This window comes from Atractosteus spatula, chromosome 8, assembly GCF_055471065.1.
Source record: "Atractosteus spatula isolate fAtrSpa1 chromosome 8, fAtrSpa1.hap1, whole genome shotgun sequence".
Taxonomy (NCBI): domain Eukaryota; kingdom Metazoa; phylum Chordata; class Actinopteri; order Semionotiformes; family Lepisosteidae; genus Atractosteus; species Atractosteus spatula.
The window spans coordinates 21963612-21985545 of NC_142713.1; the positions used below are offsets into that span (position 1 = coordinate 21963612).

General features: G+C 34.9%; 1 protein-coding gene across 1 annotated transcript in view; it reads left to right on the plus strand.

The window, feature by feature from the left end:
* The first annotated feature begins 6237 nt into the window (after positions 1-6237).
* Positions 6238-21934, plus strand: part of kitlga (kit ligand a) — a 39394-nt gene continuing 23697 nt past the window's right edge. The window contains exon 1 of the mRNA XM_088922565.1: positions 6238-6476. Within this exon, the coding sequence (XP_088778691.1) occupies positions 6462-6476 (15 nt within the window). The 5' untranslated portion in view covers positions 6238-6461. The remainder of the gene's footprint in view (positions 6477-21934) is intronic.

Here is a 21934-nt window from a genome sequence, read left to right on the forward strand (position 1 = left end):
TAAAAAAGTAATCAACAATAAAAAGAGGAGCAATCTCTCTAGAAACAAAACAAAAAAGAGAGCTTTCATAGTAAGGGGAAGAGGAGGGGTTGAAAGGAGTGAAAGTGAAAGCATCTGAACCTGCAAGAAAAACAAAGACGGCAACAAAAGGGTGGAATGAAGGAATGGGGAAAGGACAACTAACACATACCACACAAAACTGTATAACTAATAAAAAATATTTTTGCACAGGTGGAGGTAATATCAATACGTTTAATTCGCGTTCATCCCAGAGAACCCCAAAGCACTTTATGTTTGCCTTTAAGAAAGGACCCACTTTATGCAACTCTGAAGTGCAGCACTCACTTCTGTGGGACACAGTAGCCGCAATGTACCAATAACCACCACTACATAGCAGACCATGTATAAAAGCAAGAGACTGCCACGCTGATTTACTTAAGGGGGAACCTTATGAAGGCCAGATTGTACAAGACCAAATTGAGACAGAACACTAGTTTTAACACCTGCACTCACTAAAAAAGCATGGGCTGTTGTAATGTTTTGTTTAATGACTCAACCAAAGAAAGGTTCTTCCCATAGCACAGTCCCTTTAGTCTTTATACAGGTGCATTTTGGGAGGGGAGAAGTTCTGGCCCAGAGAGATTGCCACCTTCTGGCTCACAGTAACTTCTTACAAAAGCACTCTGGTTTTCCCTTGCAGGTTTCTCATTTTAGTAATAACCTAGCCTTGCCTAGCTTCTGAGAATTGATAAAATCATGATACAAGGGAGTATCGCTGTTTGACCTTGAAAATTTGTTTTTAGGACTGAGTTGAAGTCAGAACATGAAATATGCCTCATTGCAAAATGACATTTGTGGTATGACCATTCACTTTTTTGAAAAGCTTTTTGAACATCTGCTTTCTCCTGTGTAGATCTAGCCCCAGGTGGTACTGTATGTCTTCAGTGATTCTGTCTAGCTTGTGCTGTACATAGGGAAAGTATATGACTGCAACTAAATCCAAGAGGGGGAGCCCTTCCGAAATACACCATATTTTCAGCTAATATGAAGTCTGATGAGGACAATTCACTCTTGAACCTGTAGATGTCAGAGTTAAAATCAACACTTTTTTTACAGCACTAGCATGTGAGTGGAATGTCCCAAAAGAAGGAAAGAGTCAAAAAGGGAAAGACCCATTAAAAGACAGAGTACATACTGTACTGCTTTTATACAATTTTGTTACACAGCAATCAGGCAAAGAAAACCTATATTAGTAATAGCTGTAAAACAGCAATGCTTATTAATAAACCACAAATTTAAGTGTTGCTATAGATTTTCAGCAAGAACCCTCACTGTGGTTTGAGCCTAGTGAAGCGTGTGTGCTAGAATAAAAGGGAAGATAAGATGGCCTGATAAGAAGCATCTCTCACGACAGTGACACAATCCAGGACAGTGTTTCCCATGATGGATGCCCACTCCTGGCATCTGGATGTCTAGTCACTAAGTCACAGTTGTGGTCAATTATCCAAAAGATACACATTGCTACAACAGAACTTTCCCTTTTGGTTTGACATTCTGATGCTGTAGATTGCACAGGAGTGCATAGACTGGACATAGACACAGATGCCGCTAGTTGTTATTGTTGACCATATACACTAGTATCAATAACCTATGTTTGATATCAATTTAATTGATCTAAGTAACAGTATTTACTTATGAGTATCTGAATGTTGACTATGTTTAATGAGACTTGACGAATTAATATAACTGATAGTATACTGAATGCATATTCTTTTTGTTTGTATATCTCAATAATGTTAATATCTGTTATATCTTGTTAACCCTCTAGTTAATGTCATTTGTATCTAGGCAGATTGAGACTGTAACTTGGGCAATAATAACACAGTTAGGTAGGTTAGGTCCCCATGGGGAATGGGGGGCAAGGGCTACCATTTTTCTTGACCATCAGAAACTGGATGTGGAGGTGATGTGGTCAGCATCACGCTCCGGCCAGCCTATTCTCCCCAGAAGAATTAACCCCCCAGGTACTCATTTGGAAAGCAGGCTGAGTGGACCTGGAAGCAGTCTGGAAGGAATTAAAGCAAGCTCCATCCTGCTGGTCAGGAATTAGATGCCCTTGCTATACCATGCCAATAGTCACACAGACAAGTGATAATGGAAGTACTCTTTTTCTATTCAGAAAGGCATAGAATTGTTATCCTTTAAAGGACTGCTTTCACCTGCCAATAGGAGTATAAGCCATCATATTAGCCAGTGAAAGTCCAGGGTCCTGACTAATACAGACCAGGCAGTTCAGGGTGGGAACCTGAGATCATAAATCGGGATGGGGAAACATGGACTAGTCACATGTGCAAAACATGTACATAAACCCCGTCCTTCCCCCGAAGTCCCAGGAGTTATTGTTCCTGATATCTCCCCACTATCCCAGACAGGTTCCACTCTATCCCGTCATGCACTCGCTCAGTGCCCCATCACCGCCTGATGAGAGCGCTACAATGCATACATTTGCTTTGAATGTTTTATGTTCACATTATATGTATGAATAAATGGATTCCATGTATTTTGAAGACTGCTTGTTATTTTGATTCCAAATAGCAAAGAAAAGCTCACAAAATTTACTGTTAGAATAAATAAATTGTGCCAGTAAATTCACACAGCTCTTACTGTTGTGTTTGTTAAATTTCCTAGAAAATGAAGAAAGGAGGATGAGCACTATACCATATGCAAGGCGCTAGCAAGAGATAAGGTGTGATAAGTACACATTGCTGGGAACTTCTGAACACAACAGAGCTCAAGTGCATCATTTTTAGTATGCAAGGTCATGCTTTTGTAAGCTAGGTGAGAAAAAATGTATTTATGTACTATGTAAATCCATTACAGCCCTTACAGCCTTTTTTATTTACTTTAGAAAGCTTCAGCAATTAAAAGCATCTTACTGTATGTCAATTTAAAATATTTTTTTTCTTCAAATTTGCTCAGAAATAGCATGTTAAACATATCATATATATGAATTCTTCCATAATTGTGCTCTTGTGTGTAATTTCTACACAGAAAATAGATTACAATCATTTATAGCATTCAAATGACCAATATGATAGGAGACTAATTAAATGTTTTATTCTTTCTGAAATAAAAAGGAATGTAAAAAGTACTGTATATACTGTAGTAATTTATAGTGTTTACTTTCTACAGACTGCTTTTCCTTTTTTCTGCCATTGGAGGTGTACTGTCATACATGTTACTAACATTGTAAGGCATAGAAATTCTAATCCAGTGGAAGACAATAATTACTGGGTAGTGCTAATGCCCATTAAAAGAATAATCCTGTAATAATTTCTACAAATAAGTATCATAAAGAGTTGTTGCATTTTAGGTTTTGCAGTAACAATAAAATAAAAATCATATGGCAAGACTGAAATTGTGTATTTAATACTGTATGTAGTATAAACATTTTAGCAACTTGTTTAACCGATTGACTTTTATTAACAGAAGTGTGCTCTACAAAATTCGTTCGCATTGCATATACAATAAAATAATTAATGTGTATTCTCTCACCTGTCAGATCTAAGCCAGCTCTGCACCCATTGTAAGTACGTCATAAAAATGCTATGTGTAATTCAAAAAAATTCAACTAGTGCTGTATTAGGCTTAAGATATAAGCACCCTTGTGAAACCTGTGCCTAAAGTGTGTGATACAGTTGTGATTAGCTTGAACATCAAATGAGAAGCATAATAAATAAAGGACAACAATAGTACTGTATTCATTCACTATTGAATGCGCTCACCCTGCGGTCCATGTGGGTCCTAATGCCCCAGTATAGTGACAGGGACACTATACTGTAAACAGGCGCTGTCCTTCGGATGAGACGTAAAACCGAGGTCCTGACTCTCTGTGGTCATTAAAAAAGGGCGTTTCTCGAAAAGAGTAGGGGTGTAACCCCCGCGTCCTGGCCAAATTTCCCTTTGGCCCTTACCAATCATGGCCTCCTAATAATCCCCATCTATGAATTGTCTTCATTACTCTGCTCTCCTCCCCACTTATAGCTGATGTGTGGTGAGCGTTCTGGTGCACTATGGCTGCCGTCGCATCATCCAGGTGGATGCTGCACATTGGTGGTGGTGGAGGGGAGTCCCCATTATCTGTAAAGCGCTTTGAGTGGATTGTCCAGAAAAGCGCTATATACAGTAAGTGTAAGCAATTATTATTATTATTATTTCATTCTGCGGTACTGTATGTTATTATTTACAAAAAAAAATCTTGGGCTTCATAGATGTTAAAGTGTTTTATATTTTGTTAATTCTTTCACTTTATACCATATAGGCACCTTCATCCTGACTCTATCTGAAAATGTTTTTTCTTCATATTGACTTTGATTAATTAATTTTAGTAATAGGTTAATTCAAAACACATTAGCAGCATGTTAACAAGAATGTGTGGTATTTGTAATTCCTGTGTCATCAAAGTTCTCATTCATCACTAGGGCATCCCATGCTGGCACACCCATTTCACAACTTAACATTTTCCCTGTTTGACACTTTCCTTTCCATTATCAGGTTCAAAGTCTGTTGCTATTGTACTTTTTGTATTTCCAAAGATTAAAAAGCAAGAAAGCTTTCTTCCTTATATGGTCCACATATCCCATATATTCTGTGCATCCTTTTACTGTATGTCTATTCTGAGTTATATAAGAATTCGAGACATTTATTTTTCATTTCCAAGCTGTTCCAACTGTTTGGCCTCTAATATCAAGTTTTTTTTTTAAATATCTGTAGCTCAGTGCTGCAAGATATTTCAGTTTTGTTGGATATGATTCAAAGAGAAACCAACTGAATGAAAGATTACTTAAAGTTCAGGACTTAGGATTTAGACACACTGCTCATTTCTGCTGTAAAATAGTTTTTATTGGATATTATACAGTATATAAAACAATACATGAAGAGCTACAAGAAGGAACTGGGTGAGTTTAATCATTTAATTTAAGTTATAATTGTACTGTTAGTTTTTTCTAGTAATAATACATTAGAATATATACTGATGGAAAAAAGAAAGGCAACACCTCCTCCTCCACACTCTGGCTATTTAACAATAGCTGGAGCACATGTCTCAGATTATGACCTACTGTGCATAACAAAGTTTTCTTCTATGACGTTAATGATCAATATAACACTGTAGCTGCCCATGATGCTCATTTGCAGTAGGATTTGGACGCCCAGATGTGATGATTCTGAAGCTGGGTTCTCACAGGTGTTTTGTTGTTGACTAAGTATAGTCAGCTCACAGGCTCTTTCTGCCATTAACTGCTAGTGATGATGATGGATAGGCCTTGAAGGCTATGTCCTGTCGGGAAACTTCCTATAGAATGGGCCTCCTCTTTTCAATTAACAACATAATACTGTAGTTGCAAAGTGATTAAAACCACTTATCCTATCTGCCCTTTATATCTGTAAACATTGTCTTTGTACCCTTGATGGCACATATTTTATCATTTTATACTTAAGAGATAAAGTGCAAAAATGGGATGTAAACACTTACATTTTCTAAGGGCACATCAAAGCATCTAATAATTTCAAGTCCAGACAGGATAAACAACTAGCATGGCATAATAAAGTAGGGGTGAATTAGGTTGGAGCAGGGTTTATTATCTTTAAATGTGATGTTTTACATAACAGCAGACAGTATAGCATAAGGAATTTAAGTAATTTGACAACTGGGCTTATTTTATCCATGACTCCCCCTCTGTTGTAAAAAAAATAATAAAATTTGAAAAAGTCAAATGCCTACATTGTACCATCATGACTGTTGGTTTAACGGTTTAGAAGGTTTATCAGTTTCACAAGTGGGATGCTAAACTCCTCAATGAAACAAGGCACATTAATTTGCCTATTTTCTTTTTACAAATCTTCAAGATTTACATTTTCAGTGCCTTGGTTTAAAACGCAAAACAAATAAAAAATATAGTACTTGATATCTATCGCACGGGGTGTGTGTTTTTAATAACTGTCAGTAACAGTAAAGAGCCAAGAGAACAAAAAAATGATACAATAATAAATGTGTGCTCCACAAGTTGGTAAGCAGTGAAACCTACAGTGCGTCAGTTTAATAGCAGCTATGTTAACTACCCTGCCACAACTACGGAATGAATGACACTGCTTAGAGCTGCAGGGACAGTCTTTAAAGTGGGCGGCTCTTAAAAGTGGGTTTGGAATATAAGGCGTTGCGGCTTTAAAGTAAGGATATTTATATTCCTACCGCTAGGAATGAAGCTTACTTATGTGCTCCTATGAACTTTGGACATTTGCACAGTGCAGTTCTGTTTCGTTGTTAAACTTTTTTCAATCTGGACGATTTGCCGAAAAGCCTTGGATATGCTTAAACGGAATTACGAGAATCCCTTCCCTCCAATCTGAAGGCAAAAACAAATAGGGTTTTATTTTCTTTGGATGAACTCTTCTCTTTCCTTATGAAGAAGGCAAAAGTAAGTCCATATGCAAATTCTGCGTTTTGCACCTTACATTACACCTTTCGGCGCACTTGTAACGTGTAATGTGTTTTAAGGTTTGACAAAATCATGACTATACAGTATATTGTGCAAGATTGCGGCTTCAGGTAACATTGATGTAGAGTAATTACTTTTCACAGTGCTTTTATATGAAATTTGCTTGCAGTTTAGTTTAAGCCCCTTCTTGACTTATTTCTCAACAACCTTTAGAAAATATACGACAGTTTTCTCACAACTGTAGTGGCTCGTATAAGTCCAAATAGGCATGCTTCAGATTCCAGAATTTGAACTGGGTAAATGTTCGCGTATGGAGCTGCTGAGAGCTTCATATTAACACATAAGCTTGGCTTTTACCATCACTCCTTGTTAAAATAATAATAGTCATAACGACATGAGAATTGGAAGCAATGCTATCACGCTTTCTTGCTTCTCTTTGTCAGGAATTTAACAGGTAACTTAAACATGTAATTTAAGACTGTCCTCTTCACTTTTACATAATGTTGAAATACAGATAAGCTGCGGAGAACATCTGTCCTCGCACATTTGAAAACGATTATCTTGCCTAGCGGGGATGTTCAAATTGTAGCATGGGTTGTCCGTGAATATTAGTTTCCAGTGTATTAGACACTATAAAGCGTTTCTTACTGTACTTTCTCAACGGCTTCTGTTGAAGTAAATTACAATGATCTTCGAAGAACAATTTGCACGTTTACTGTAGGTATTTATCTGTACTTAACATGGCTAATCTTCTGAATCGTTGCCCGCGGCGTTTGTCAAGCTGATAATGTAACAACTTTTTAAACTGAGCTAGACAATAAAGAAAGAGAATAGACACATGGAATATACACTATTCATTTTTAATATGCATGGATGTCAGTAGTGAACATGACATTTCACGTTTCTATTACAATTACAAGAAAAAGTTATGATGATGGTGATTAAAACCGCAATTGTATTTCGTCTTTTAATAGCTAGATAGCGATCATTCCACAAAGTTTAACAGAAGCACATTACCTTGAAGATAATTAGCATTTAAACACCAGTCTAGCAAGCATGAAGTCTGAAGCTGCTGTAGGTGAGTCCTATATTTTGATTCCAAAAAACAGTTGGATGTTTAATTCAGGATAAAATAAGAGACACAATGACATGACTTGGGAAAAAAAAACAATTAAAAGAACTGCCTGAGTCTGTAAAGTGTTACCTTATATAATTTTTGTTTAACCTGTTGGATTTATGTTCGCGATTTTTGAAGAACAGCATGGCTGAAGTCTACAATGACAGCAAGAGATTTTATTTAATAAAAGCAAATAAGTTACACAAGAACTGCAATTATAATACATTATATTGTTATAAGAAATCATATTAAATTGTCGTAAACTCCACTTGTAGTTCAAAATGCAATACACTCTTCTTATTTAGGAACCCACGAGGTAACAAAAAACGGTGCTGCTTTTAAGGGTCCGCACAATTCATCTGTAATCTGGAAATGTACGCTGTTTTTAAGCATAAAAATATTATAGTAAGAAAGCTTTACGTATACAAATGTAGTATGTGTAGTAATGCATAGAAAGGAGCAGCCTTCAACTGAACACGCTAAAACTTTTAAAGATACTGAGGGTTAAAGCAAGAGTTACTGTATTTGATCACTGAGGAGGGACTGTCCTGTTCAGTTAATTCTGAAATTTGCGTTGCATATACTGTACCAGTAAAACTGGTGAAAATGCAGCATAATTTTTTAATTTGTTCGGAATGTTTGTTCTCCATTTTTAAGGGCTAGACTTTTTTTCGTTTTGAATCTGCAGTAGAAACCTATTTTAGCTAAAACCATAAAGGTCTCTAACCTGTGTCTTTGCAGGTCAGGTCTGGGATTTTTATTTGTAAACTGTATATTTAGTATATTTTATATATATATTTTAATTATCTTTTTATTCTTTTTTTATATTAATGAAGTTATTGATGCTCATTTTAGAATGCTCTGCATTCTTTAGTAGTGTGTTAAAGGTTCTCTGAGTGCCAGTTTTCTGATTATGAAGATATGTTACAGTTGGCACTATTGACATTAAATGTTGTTTTAACTGATGAGGAGATGTAATGAAAATATTTTACCTGTTTCTGAAGAAATACCACTGGATTAATAAAGACAAACCATGCATTCATATTTATGGTTACTACACTTTAAAAGATATCACTATGAAACAGCTACAGTAGCTACAGTATAAAGAACAAGTATGGGGAAAAATCTGTTTTTTATAAACTGTATTTAAGAAGAGCTTACTATGGGATTATGATTTGCTTTTAAAACCATGGAGTGGCTCCTTTAGCTCAAGAAAGACCTGCTGTACTCTGGTCTGTAGGATGAGCTCTGTGGAACACAGGTTCAAATCAGGGCTGGGACACCTGTGTGCCCCAGGGACAAAAAGAAATGGGTTGCCTGCCATCTCTTTAGGTGGGGTAGAGTGAATTGACTAGGGGGAATCATTTAACCAGACACTGGAAAAACAGGGTTGTATGCCTTAGGTTAAAGGAAGCTGAATGATCTTTCAAATAACACGGAAGCTCCTCAGTATAATTTTTTTTCAGTTGGCCTTAAAGAAGCAATTGAACTTTTCATCTTTCCTCCTAGGACGAATATGCAGGAATGGACTACAGTGTTGGGTTAAGAAAGTATTCAGGTTTTCCAAATTATGGTTTTAAAGAGTGACATCATTCTCCATTTTTTACAGTACATAGATTTTACCTTAGGTCAGTGACAGTAAAAGTAGTGATGGTGGTGTAACGAGTTTTCCATTTGCGATGTGATCTGATATAAAGTACTATTAAATGCTGGGAGTGTTTGTCAGTGCATGATGTTCAGTATTTAGATTAATAGCGGAATTCAGTTTATATAATTCAGATGCATGAAACCTTGAAGTGCTGGGTGTGGTAGAGGTGATTGTAATTGACACTTATAAAGGGATTAATCAATATGTTATCATTTTGTTTTGGAAATGAAGATGCAGGTAAGTTGTGGTAAAGGTCATATGGTATTTAATTATTCAGTTAATGTACTGTAGATTTATGTAGCAGAAAAACTAAGTAAAGCTTAAACTTTACCAGAGAGGGGAAAAATCCCTTTTTTCACAATGAATTATTGTTGAGTCTTGTGTTGAAATTTCTCTATTTTAAGAATGTGAAGTATTCTGCGAACTGTGGTTATTTTTTTTATTTACTTGGTTGGTGCTGTGTCTGTTTACCATGTGGTTAAGAAAAAAAAATCTTACTCTGTGACTGAACTGAAATGAGTTTGAAAATACATTTTAGAAATTAGTGCTCATTTCCTTAGTCATGTGTACTGTATTTGTCACATTGTATTACAATACCTTTTGTTAAAGGTGCAAGTCAACTTTATAAATATTGGTTGTAGTACTTACAATTCCGTTAAAGTCATTATAAATTAGGTTTTGGCCTGTTGCTTAAGGACTTTTCCAACTACAGGACTTGGATTAATTCACTGTTATGCATTATGAAGATCAGTAGCAGCACATGGTGATACTAAAGTATACTTTAAAGTATATAACCAGTATGCTAACAGTTTGCTCTAGTCTTGCAGAGAACACGTGTTCCTGTTCTTTAATGTCTGTGATCACTGTTGCCTTTCGTGGTGTATGTTGATCTAAAAACTGAATGCTAGAGGTATTTAAATCCATACAATATTTAATTCTTATAGGATAAACTGTAACATGTATTTTAAATTCATTAAGTGTTGCATGTAGATGCAACTTGTAGCAAGATTGTTTAAATTATAATTAGCAAGATCTTTATTTAAAGTATAGCTTTTATACATAACAGTTATACAATGCACATCTGTTTTCATTCTTTTTGGTAAGGTATGTCCACTTTTCTTATGGATTTTATGATAATTGTCCAGATTCACAGTTTTAATCGTGGTCAAAACTTAGCAGTAGTCATATTACTACCCATTTTACCCATAAGAATTGTAAGATTAAATTTATTCTTTCACTTTAAGCAACCAGAGACTATGGATTATTGAGTAAAATGTCAAAAGTCAAAGGAAAAACAAATTCCAAAACTGTCCATACTCTTAGTTTCTTAGATCATTAAATTGAATTTGTAATGCTCTTTATATGCAGTTCAAGGAAAAACAGGGTTTTTGTATTGAACAAGAGTCAAGTAATTTGCTGACACAAATCCGATTTATATTCTTGGGTATGGTTACTGGTCTTGAAAAGCCTCATTATTGAGTTTGATGTTACTGTTCTGTGCAAAGATAAAAAGAGGGATATTCTGCTGTTGCATTTTTGAGTTGAACAAGCCTTATTATGGTAAATGTCGTTTGTCACAAGTTTTTGTTTTTATACAACATCAAAGACGGGGATTGTTTAATGCACTTTTCTCTTGAAACTTTTCTTGCTGTTTATTTGTATCCTTGTGTTTCTGCTTAGAAATTATGTTCATCCAGTTAAACATTTATATTAAACATTTATATAAACACCGGTATTGAAAACTTTGCACACATTTTCATGTTTAAAAACTTCCTTTTTAACAATTGATTGATATAAATTTATTCTTACTGATCTTTGATGTTAATGTTAATTGCTGAGGAATTGTAAATGGTTTGAACATATTGTACTTAAGCTATGATTTTAAATGTTTTAGGATATTTTTAAATCAGTAGGCTTAAAAACCTTATTATACTGTAAGTTTCTCATCAGCATTAAGTTAGTTTTTATGCAGAAAAAATAAACATGGAATTGCACAAATTTAGTTTATTTAATTTTGATACTTTGTTAAACATGAAATGAACTATATTATTATTTGGCTCACAATTAATGAACAGCATTACTGTTCATTACAGCAGGCATGGTGGCATGATGGTTTTGGAGCTTCTATGTACTCTATGTATTGAAATACTTCCTGTCAAATGTTAACAGCAATTAAATTAAACATTGAAGGACAGCTGCCCATTAATGCTTTTCTTTGGAAGAGTTATGTCCAGGAGTAGTAATCTAGATCTAATCATGCCTGAATCATTTCTTGGCAAGTTTTGTTGAGGCCTATTCCTTTCACAAGTAAATGTTCAGTCTGTTCTACAGTATATACTATCCATTCACCTAATTTTTTCCATCTTAGCTTCCTAGTTTTTTACTCCAAACTTTAGATGACTCATCTTTTTGAGTTGAAAAGTATGTAACAATAAGGAGGGGTATCTAGTATTTGTGTGGTTTGTGTACATTACCTTTCCTTATAATATTACTGTCAGAGCCATATTGGTAACATTTGCAAGTTTTGTGGTGAATTTATGGTGCAAGGTGAAATAGTAAGGGTGAAAACATTTATTAAAGTTAGGAATTTTATATGAAAAAGAGATGCAAGTACCATGTCTGTTTGTACTCATAAAAGAAAATAACCGTTTTCCAAGGGCTGGCAGTGGTAGGAATGGCAGATGGTAACAAATAGGATTTCTGATGAAGATAGATGAAGATAGAGAGTAAGGAACCAAGCAATGAAGAAATTTAAATCTGACACCACAGGTTAATTGGTAATTGAGAGCCTACCTGTTCTTAGAAAAGAATTTTGAGGTTTCGTATTTTGATAATAACTATTATAAAATCCTAAAATATTCTACCGAAAGCAGGAAACAAAGGAAGGATTACTCATTTGGGTGATTCAGCCTCATATACAGAACTAGTTATATTTGGCAGCATTTGCATGATGTAAGTATAGATGGGCTGAAGTAAGCAGTGCTCAACGATTTACAGTAATAACTGGTATTAAGTTGCCACTGAAAGAAAATAAGATAAATACAGTAGGCATCGGAGGCTTCAAAGGAGACCAGACTATAATGAGTTTGTGTTTATGTCTCCCTCATAATCCTAACTACACTGATTTCAATTGATTAGGATACTTGGATAGTTTGCTGTATGTGTTGTGTTTCCTTGCAGCCTTTCATAAGAGATGTTTTTTTTTTAATTTTAAATTTTTTTAGAAATGTGCATCATTTGTTCATCAGGTGCCATATAGCCAACCTGCACTGGCAGACACCACACAACTACAGTTTTTAAACTCTTTTAAACTTTTGTGGTGCATCCTTTCATTTGTTTGTTTATTTAATCATTAAACATCACTTTCTAGAACAGGTGAGACCTGTTGCTGTATGTGCAATTTTCACAGTAGCTGGTACTTTTGCAGTTTCTCCACCTATTTTTTGGAATATGTCTGCTCATCTTGGTTTGGCACAGTTTGTGTTGTGAATGCTTTGTGCCAAACATTAAGTACTGGCCAAGTGAAGTTCTGTTGTGCATTTGGCTTCTCTTTCTCTGTCACAAGACATAACAAAGATCAGGTGCTGTCAGTGCCTTTCTTTGGATGAGTCATTTCTTTCTCTTACTATCTATGATGCCTTAAAAAGAGTACAAAAATAGGGGGTATTTTCAGCCTGGTTATCAGTTAAATATATGCTAAGTAAATTACAGTCAGAAATCCAATTTCACAAAATAAATACCAAACTAACCATATTATATTCCATTCAATTTCAAATTGCACAATACAATTTTAAGTTTCTAAAAAGGGTGTTTTTTCTAATCAACTTCATACTGCAATTAAAATATTTGGGAGTGTAAAGTTGTTCTTGCAGTTAAAATTTAATTTAGCATTATTTTAGTGTTTGTAATCTTAGACTTAACAGCCTGCATAAAGTATGTGGGATAGGTGATTGGTCTAGAGTTGGTCTAGAGTTGTGATTCTCAATTCCCAATATATAAAATATCTCTTTCATTAAATAATTCTATCTATATTCTATCTTACTTCAAAGATTTTTGATAATGGTTATGAAAACATATTTCGAGGGGTGCAGGCTGCATTACAAGGTTAATAACTAATGGTTTAGAAGATTCATGCAAAAAGTTTTTGTTCAATGAAAAAGGTCTGTACTGTGTAGTCGTACTCACTTCAGATTCATTAAATATCACCCATTGTCTATAGTAGTGTTATAAAATTGAGACTCTGTACTGTATGTCTGTGACACTAAGATTTGTTTACCCCTGGCTTTTCAGCTCTCTAACTTCCTAATCTTGGACTTCATAATTCTCACAAAACCGGTTTATTCCTGGCAAAGATATACAGTTGTCTTAAAAGGGCAACCCCAGACATGCATATGTTTTTTTTGTGGCTTTTTTACAAATTTGTGCAATTTTAAAACTTAGTGCAGGATTTTGTTTTGGCTGTGTTAGGGGCAACACAGGGGTGTCATGTTTGGCCCTTCTGCCTTATAACTTTAGGTCTTTGAGTACAATTCCAGCCACAGTATCTGGATGTGTGAAGTTTGTCAGTTCTCCTGTGTTCATGTGGGTTTTTGACTTTCTCAGATGTTCTTTTCTACTCTCATTTTTGCACCCTAACATTAGGGGATAGGCTCTGCCTTGCTATGATCCTCACCAGAATAAACAGTATAGTGATAATGCATGGATTAGCAACATTAAGATGTCTAGATACACTAAAACATGATCACAGATCACAATATTGAAAGTTTTAATGAAATCTGAGGTAGTCATTTGAGCAGAAATAAATGACATTGCAAAAATTCAAAACCGGTGCCCATGTACTGTACAGCCAACAGTTATATCATCCTGCAACTCACTAATGGCTACCCACTGAAGCTAAGCAGTTATGAGCCTGGCCAGTACCTGGATGGGAGATCTCCCGGGAAACCTAAATTTGCTGCTGGAAGAGGTGTTAGTGGGGACAGTAGGGGTGCTCAACCTGTGTGGGTCCTGTGTTGGTCCTAGTGCCCCAGTATAGTGACAGGGACACTCTACTGTAAAAAGGCGCCGTCCTTCAGATGAGACGTAAAACCGTGGTCACGACTCTCTGTGGACATTCAAAATACCAGGGTGTTTCTTGAAAAGAGTAGGGATGTTTCCCTGGTGTCCTGGCCAAAATGACTGTTCAAAAACCAATATTTTAGTTTGTGATAATAATAATAGGGAAGCACTTTTTTGTATTTATCTATGATACCATCCATTTCTGAATTGTACCAGTTTTGGTTTTTGTGTGCAGGTAATGCAAATATGTTAGGAAACCCAAGTCTGTGACTTGTAATAATTATGCGGTATACACCTCTGCATCTTATTTGTCAGCACTCGGAAAATACTAAATACATTAAATTGTGTTATGTAGTGCACTTAATAAGTTTAGAATAGATAAATATTGCTGTGGAATGCACAAAATATGTATGCAAACAACGTTTGTGCAAATCAACATCACCAGCACTGATGCCTAATAAATCTGATCTTGTGTCAGGATTTTGGGTTTTAAAAGCAATTTAATTACTGAAATGCAAATTTTATTCCAGTAAAGTACAGTGAGAAATGTAGTAAACATTTATCCCAGGGTTAGAGACCACACTTTCACTTTGCAACCTTTATAACCTCAGGTTGCTGGTGGTCTTATTACAGTTCTTTGTTTTCTGTCACTTCATCACATATGAAGATAATTGACATTGAAAACAAACAAAAAAAAATGTGTGTATATAATTCATTCCAATTCAGATTTAAGATTTAAGGTATAAATTATCTAGTCATTATTATCTTTTCATCATAAGAGTTGTAGCCGTGGTAAGATATTGGGGGACGGAGGGTTATTTATTACGCCTACCATCTGTTTTACCAAGGTAGTAAAGGCTATTAACTGCCTTTTACCAGTTTATAAATAAGCTTTACTGAGTGCCCGAGTGCTAGTTACATCAGAGAGATGGAAGGCAATAGTGTCAAACTCCCCTGTTCTTTTATTTGCATACACTGAAAGTGACTCATTCAGAATAATGAGGACAAACTGCTTTTATGGCTGTGGATATACAGTACTATGTACTTAACCGATCACATTAACAGTTGTATCAATGTGTCATATCATTTTATTCCATTTTGACATGATGGATATGTATTTATTTATATGTATTTATATGTGTTATTGACATGATATTTATATCAGTTGTGTTGTGTCAAAGAAGCACTGCAGAGTGAACCAGGAAAAAATTCCACTTTTGATGGTAACATAATTGCATATAAACTAGAGTGAGTTAGTTAAAGCTGTTGTCAAGAGAAAGGAGATCGGATTTATACATTTTTTCAACTCTATCTCATACATTAAAATATTTACAAATACATATTACTTATCTATTTCTGACCATCATACAGGATTCAGGAATAACAGAAGAAGAAAATGTCTGGAATCAAACAGAAAAACAAAGACCAAATCCTTGTGAAATTGTATAGTTCCTGCAAACTTCCCTGCTATTGAATAATTACAGAAATGTAGTGTGAAATGATATTCTGGGATAAGTCTGTTGTCAATGTTAATATAAGGTTACATTTCTTTTTTTTCCGTTCAGTTTTGCCACTGCTGTCTATCTAATGATTAGCCTCTTGACTTGCAGTTACTGTAGCTACATTTGCCTCTTTGTATTACTGATTAATTTCACAATATTGCTTATAATTGTAACTTAAGAATAATTCCTTTGATTACCTTTCAGAAATCTCAGGCATTAGGCTTTTTTTTTAGGCTTTTATGAGTTATCACCAGTTTTGTGCTTAATTAATTAAAGTTGGTTTCCATTTCAATTGCAGATAAGATGTATGGGTCAGTTCAGCTTGTTCACCTCTTGATTTGTTTCTCGTGGGAGTGAAAGTCATACTCCACTGTCATATGTTGGTGTAACGCTGCTTGATTGATTTTTTCTCACCTTTTGTTTTACAAAACTGAAAAAACATCATGTGGAATTTTATACTTCCATTTCTGTTTTGTGTAAAAATGTGCCAAAAGATATCAAAAGATTGTGGGAGCTTCTTTCAGAAAGCAGTTGGACAAGATCCTTGGATCACTGCTTGAAACAAGCAAACAAGGTCACCTCTTGCTCGCCTATGTTCCAATTGAGAAATTGGTTGTCTGCAAATCCATTTAGTGGTTTTTATCTCTTAGTCCGTGGAAGGGAACTTACTCTATATCTTTCCTCATATCAAAACAACAGTTAATTCTCTAACCACCAGTTGTTCCTGAACACCAGTCTTGTAGGTCCCTATTCTATTTATTATTTTTTAATCTTCTTCCTATACAGAAACTCTTATGTATTCTTAGATTCACTATAATATTTAAGGAATTATTGGCAAAACGCACTGTTGAAATACTACCGTATGAAGTGCCTTTCACATATGGTGTCTATCAAATGTTTTCTTCATCCCCAAAGGACCTCAGTTTTCAAACTGGAGGATTTTTTTTTCCATAGTGTGCAAATCTCTCTATTTTTTTGTTATTGTGGTGCTATGTATGCTTGATATGACTAGCTTTTCTGCATTGTACAGTACCGAATGTTTGATGGATTTGGCTCTCTAGCACAAAAGTTCACAGCCATGGGTCATACTGTAAATAGCCAGATCTTTTCTTAGAGCTTTACAGAACTCAAACAGATGTCTAGATCAACAGAATTCTATTTTAGTATACAGGGTTACTCTCTAGTGACAAAGAGCATATGTTTTCTCTTTCTCATTGAAAACATTGAACTAATTGAACTGAACTGTTACCACCCTTCAGTTCACTGTCCCAGGAGAAACTTTGCTCCATCAAGATTGGAAGTGGGAGTTCTTTGCTGAACAAGGTGGTTCCAGCTGTTGGCAGCCATGCTGGAATAAGACCTTCTAGTCTAAGAGGAGAATAACAAGGAGTTAAGAAAATACAGTGTAAATTAACCCAAACAGCAGACACCTTATTTCTAACCCAAAGTATACCACTGATAGTATACAAAAGGATAAGTAAGTACAAAGTCCTAGGGAGGTAATTGCAGAAAGGCAGAGTACATACAGACCTTTTGTGTGCCAATCTGATCCTAAGTGTAATCTGTAATCAGGTGGGGTAGTGCAGGTGGACACTAGAAATTAGCCACTAAGCTTTTGACTTATGTCTACCAAACCACACTTGGATCAGCCACCCTGGATGCTAGCCAATGTTGTGACCTTTTACTCAGATTTCATCATAAACTATATAAATAAATTGTTTATAGATAAAGCTATAATACAATTACAGATAATACAATTATCCATAAATACAGTACAAGATGCCTCTGGAAAATGGAACTTAATATTTGGAATTTGCTTTGGTAAATGATTTTTTATTAGTGTACCAATGTTTTGATTTTGTCTAGCTTTTAAAATTTAAGTGAAAAATGTAACAATCCATTTTATTTAAGAAGACAAAAAGTTAATGATAAAGTTGCTTTCAAACCACTTTTACTTAATCACAGATCCTGTTTTCAGATTGTGAAGTGCTGCAACAGATATTTCAATGATTAACTGAATTATTTGTCACAAGGAGATGATGGCTAAAAGCAAATAAACAAGCTTTCATCAAATATCCAGCAACAAATAATTGCAATTGATTCTTATTATAAGGAATTGATTAAGCACTAAAAATCTCCCTGTATAACAGGTGAATTTGGAAATAAGTGCTAGGAATCAAACTGGTATGCAAAGGGTCTGGTATGTATTGCATGTACAGTATCTTTGAGAGGCTATGCACATTACAATATATTATCATACAGCAACACACAGAATGGTTGATACTGAGATGGCTGATCTTCAAGAAAAATTTGGTTTTTCTGTAAGTGGTGTTGATGTTTGAGTAGGTGACCAAACCAGTATACCACCCAGTATGGTGACATGGAACATAGTTGTGCTGGTGGTGCTATCCTTTGGACAAGAAATCAGGACCTTAGTTTAACAATCTGGTCATTTACCCTTTGAGTGGTATGGATGGAATTTTGTATCTAACATTTGGTGGTATCCTGGGAGTAATGAAATCCTAATATATACTGTGCATCCTAATATTAAAAAAAAGTCAGTCCCAGAATTACAAAGTGCCATGATTACTGGGTAGTTTCGAGAATACGCATTTCAGTAATCTTTTTCATTAGTTTCTGTCACTCTGTAGTTGGTTTTGATTTTCTATTTCATTGGTTATTTTTAACCTAATTTTAAATATTATGTTGTTTACTGATGCCTGCATACTGGTGAAAAATCATTGGTCAGAGAAAGAAAGTCTCTTAAAAAGTATAGGAAATTATTTTCAATCAATTTGAAAATATGGCTTTTTTGAATGGCTTCAACCTTCACAAAACAGCAACTATATAAAATCATTCCAGATCATTCCAAATGTTGGTTTAATTTGGTTTAAACAATTACAATTCTTCTAAAATTGTACATTTCTGTGAGAAAAGGAAAAAAATGTAGTTTCTGATTCTGCAGATCACATCTACTGAAATGAAAAAATCTAAACCTATTGAAGATATTTATGACATTTGTAATTTAATTTGAGGTTTTGGATTCTGCTAATTTTTCTGATATTTTTTCCCATCACATTTCTGATTTATTGCCAAATAAAATGTCCAAATTAATGTAAACTCAGTTTAAGCATCATGTAATGATGTGATAAATGAGTGTAGATAAGAAGGTAAACTAGAATAAAATGAATTACCCATTTAACCTTGGAGTCTTGACTCATTATTTGATTTCTTATCAAATCAGCTTTAATTCTGTTACATCATGCATTTAAAGTTAAAAAAGTTTGTAAAAAACACTGCTTTTTTTACAGGCTACAAGGATTAATACGTTAATACATTATTGCATTGTGTTACACTCAACTTTGTGAAAGGAAGCAATAGAAACACCTTCATAATTCAAATTATCCATGTCTCATTTTGTCACTGTTAGCAGATTAACAATGATATTACATAGAACAACAGCATTGTGAACTATCTAGGCTGCATAATATTGAGATAAACCCAACTTTGTGTTCCTCTTTCACTGTGAATTGAATTTGAGTTTGTGTTGTATTCATTTCAGTTATTAACATTTTAAAAGCAAGGAAATAAATCTAACTTTCACTACTTTTAGCACACAGTGTCTCAACACATTATGACTATGTTTGATGTTCATGTGGTAAGCTCACATTAACTTAAATTACAGGAAAGCTTGTACAATATTTTGTAGAAAGAAAAAACAAATGTCCTTTCAAAACTCTGTAACTTTATTCTTAGGATTGAGATAACTGTGTGTTGTATGGGTTTGGCTCTGTGGACTTGTCTACAGTCTAGAACGTTATAAGCCCAAATTCTGGGTGGGAACTCTACTGTTGTACCTTTGAGCAAAGTCTCATTTTTTACCTTAGTAACGTACTATACCACTCTATATAAAGAGGTATAGATGTACAGTAAGTTGTTTTTGATAAAGGTACTGGGCAGATCAATTAAGAATGTTCATTGAATAAATACTTTCTAGGGAAATACTGTTTTCATTACTCATCAGGTGGTCAAAGCATTTTTTTGTCATGACTGTTTTTTTCTGTCTCTGTCAGCAGAATCTTGATTATAAACAGTGCTTAATCATTGTATAAAATTAGTTGCCGTATGTGGCTGAATAAGAGCTTACAAATCTTCCTGTCCACATTTATTAATAATGTAGTTTGCACTTAGAATGAAGTAATTAAAAGTCATTAAAACAGCAGCAAATGCTGTTATCGATATAAATTTACAGCATTTCTAATGTTTCAGTGTATATATATAGTATATACATTTATGGAATTCTTAATGTCTTTTAAAATCCAAAAAAGAAATAGCACTTGAAATAATATCTGACAAGCTCTTAAAGCATAGAAAATCTGATTTTAAACTAGGACAGTTGCTGCATTCCAAGGTGAAAGGAAGGAGGAAAGGAAGGATTTTACACTGACAATGTGATAAACTGAAGTTTGTATTTAGGATTTCATTCACAGAATAAAAGGTTTCTATGTCATCCACTGCATCTTATCCACAGGCATATCTCTTACAAACATTTGATTAATGCGACTCTCAATGTGTGATATCACATAAAGACAATAATATCACTATTAGCAGAAGTACAGAAATACAGTAATTGTCAATTTGTGAGATGATGTGCATTTGCCAGAACAGTATACTTGAACTGGTAAAAGAAATTATGAACACTAATGCTGTGCGGAATGAAAAAAATGCTCTTGCATGGCTCAGGGTTCAGAGTATGGGGTTCATAGTGTTCAAATTGAAAGTTGTGCCTATAGTCCAAACTGCATCAGGGTTATACTATTGTAACGCTACGGGGTTCAGGTGGGTGCCCTTGCCTGCTGCCTGCACAGGTTGGCCCCCACCGTCAGGGACGCGAACCCAGGCCTCCAGTGTCACACAACAGGGACCCAGCCTGGTGAGCTAAAGAGAGATCTCCCCCCAGCCCAGCGGCTGTGGTCCTGCTATTACAGGGAGGGGCGGTGACATCACCGCTCTGGTAAGCCGGCTTTCACACTCAATGGTGGCCGTGAGCGTTACACTATTAATTGACTGTAACTACAATTACTCAAGAACCAGACTGCAACAGGCTTAGCACATCTGGGGTCCAGAGCTTTCTAAGACTTCACTGGCTTGCCATGCAAAAGCAGCCTATGTACTAAAGCTAGCTGAATGCCTTTAAGTTTGTAGGTTATTATTAACATTTAAATACTGTATTTCTCTCTCAATTGACTTAATTCTCCTGTTTGCAATGTTTTTGCTCATACAGTATAGTAGCACCAATTATAATAATTTAATTTTATATGGAGCATTGAACAGATTATTAAACCAATAAAAATAAAATGCATTAAACCAATTAAACATAATCAAAAGGACAAACAGACCAGGGGTTTTTAATAAAGTGGGTACAATTTGCTTCGTAACACCGGAAATGCACACCTTTTCTTTTGCACATTATCAGAAACTGTTGCTTCTGCCTATGAGACCATCATGATTAATTACTGTCTTTTATCATTAAACTAAGGATCCACATGTGTGCAGTCTGTCTGTTCCTACAAAATAGGAATTTTTGATATTGTTGCAACATAACTACACAGCAGTAGTTATGTTTTTGAGTTTGTAGGCACAAGACAATGAAATGCCTTAAGGGGAAACTATGGGTTATGTACAGTAGTTCAGAAGCAATTAGTAGTAAGTTTGTTATGATAAAAACAAAGTGGGAAGGGTATAATTCCCAGAAAACATTTTAAATGCAATTTCAGCTCTCACTAGCAAAAACAAAACTAGACAAAACTAAACATTTTATGTCCAACCAAAAGAATTCACTGTACCAAAAACAAAATTACACACACATTTTGTTTTTTAGTAAAACTCTTCTCTCTCAATAGAAAGTAATGAAACTGTTTTGTCAACCACCTACTGTAACAAAACTATTTCCTGGATTCATATTTTTACCCTATAAAGGCCTTGAAGCATTTTGCAGTCAAAAATAAACGTAGACACTTTGTAGATATTTTACAACACCAGATACAGTATAAAGTATTCACCTCCTGCAAATAATTTTACATTTTGATGAATTGTAAGGCATGTACTGTAT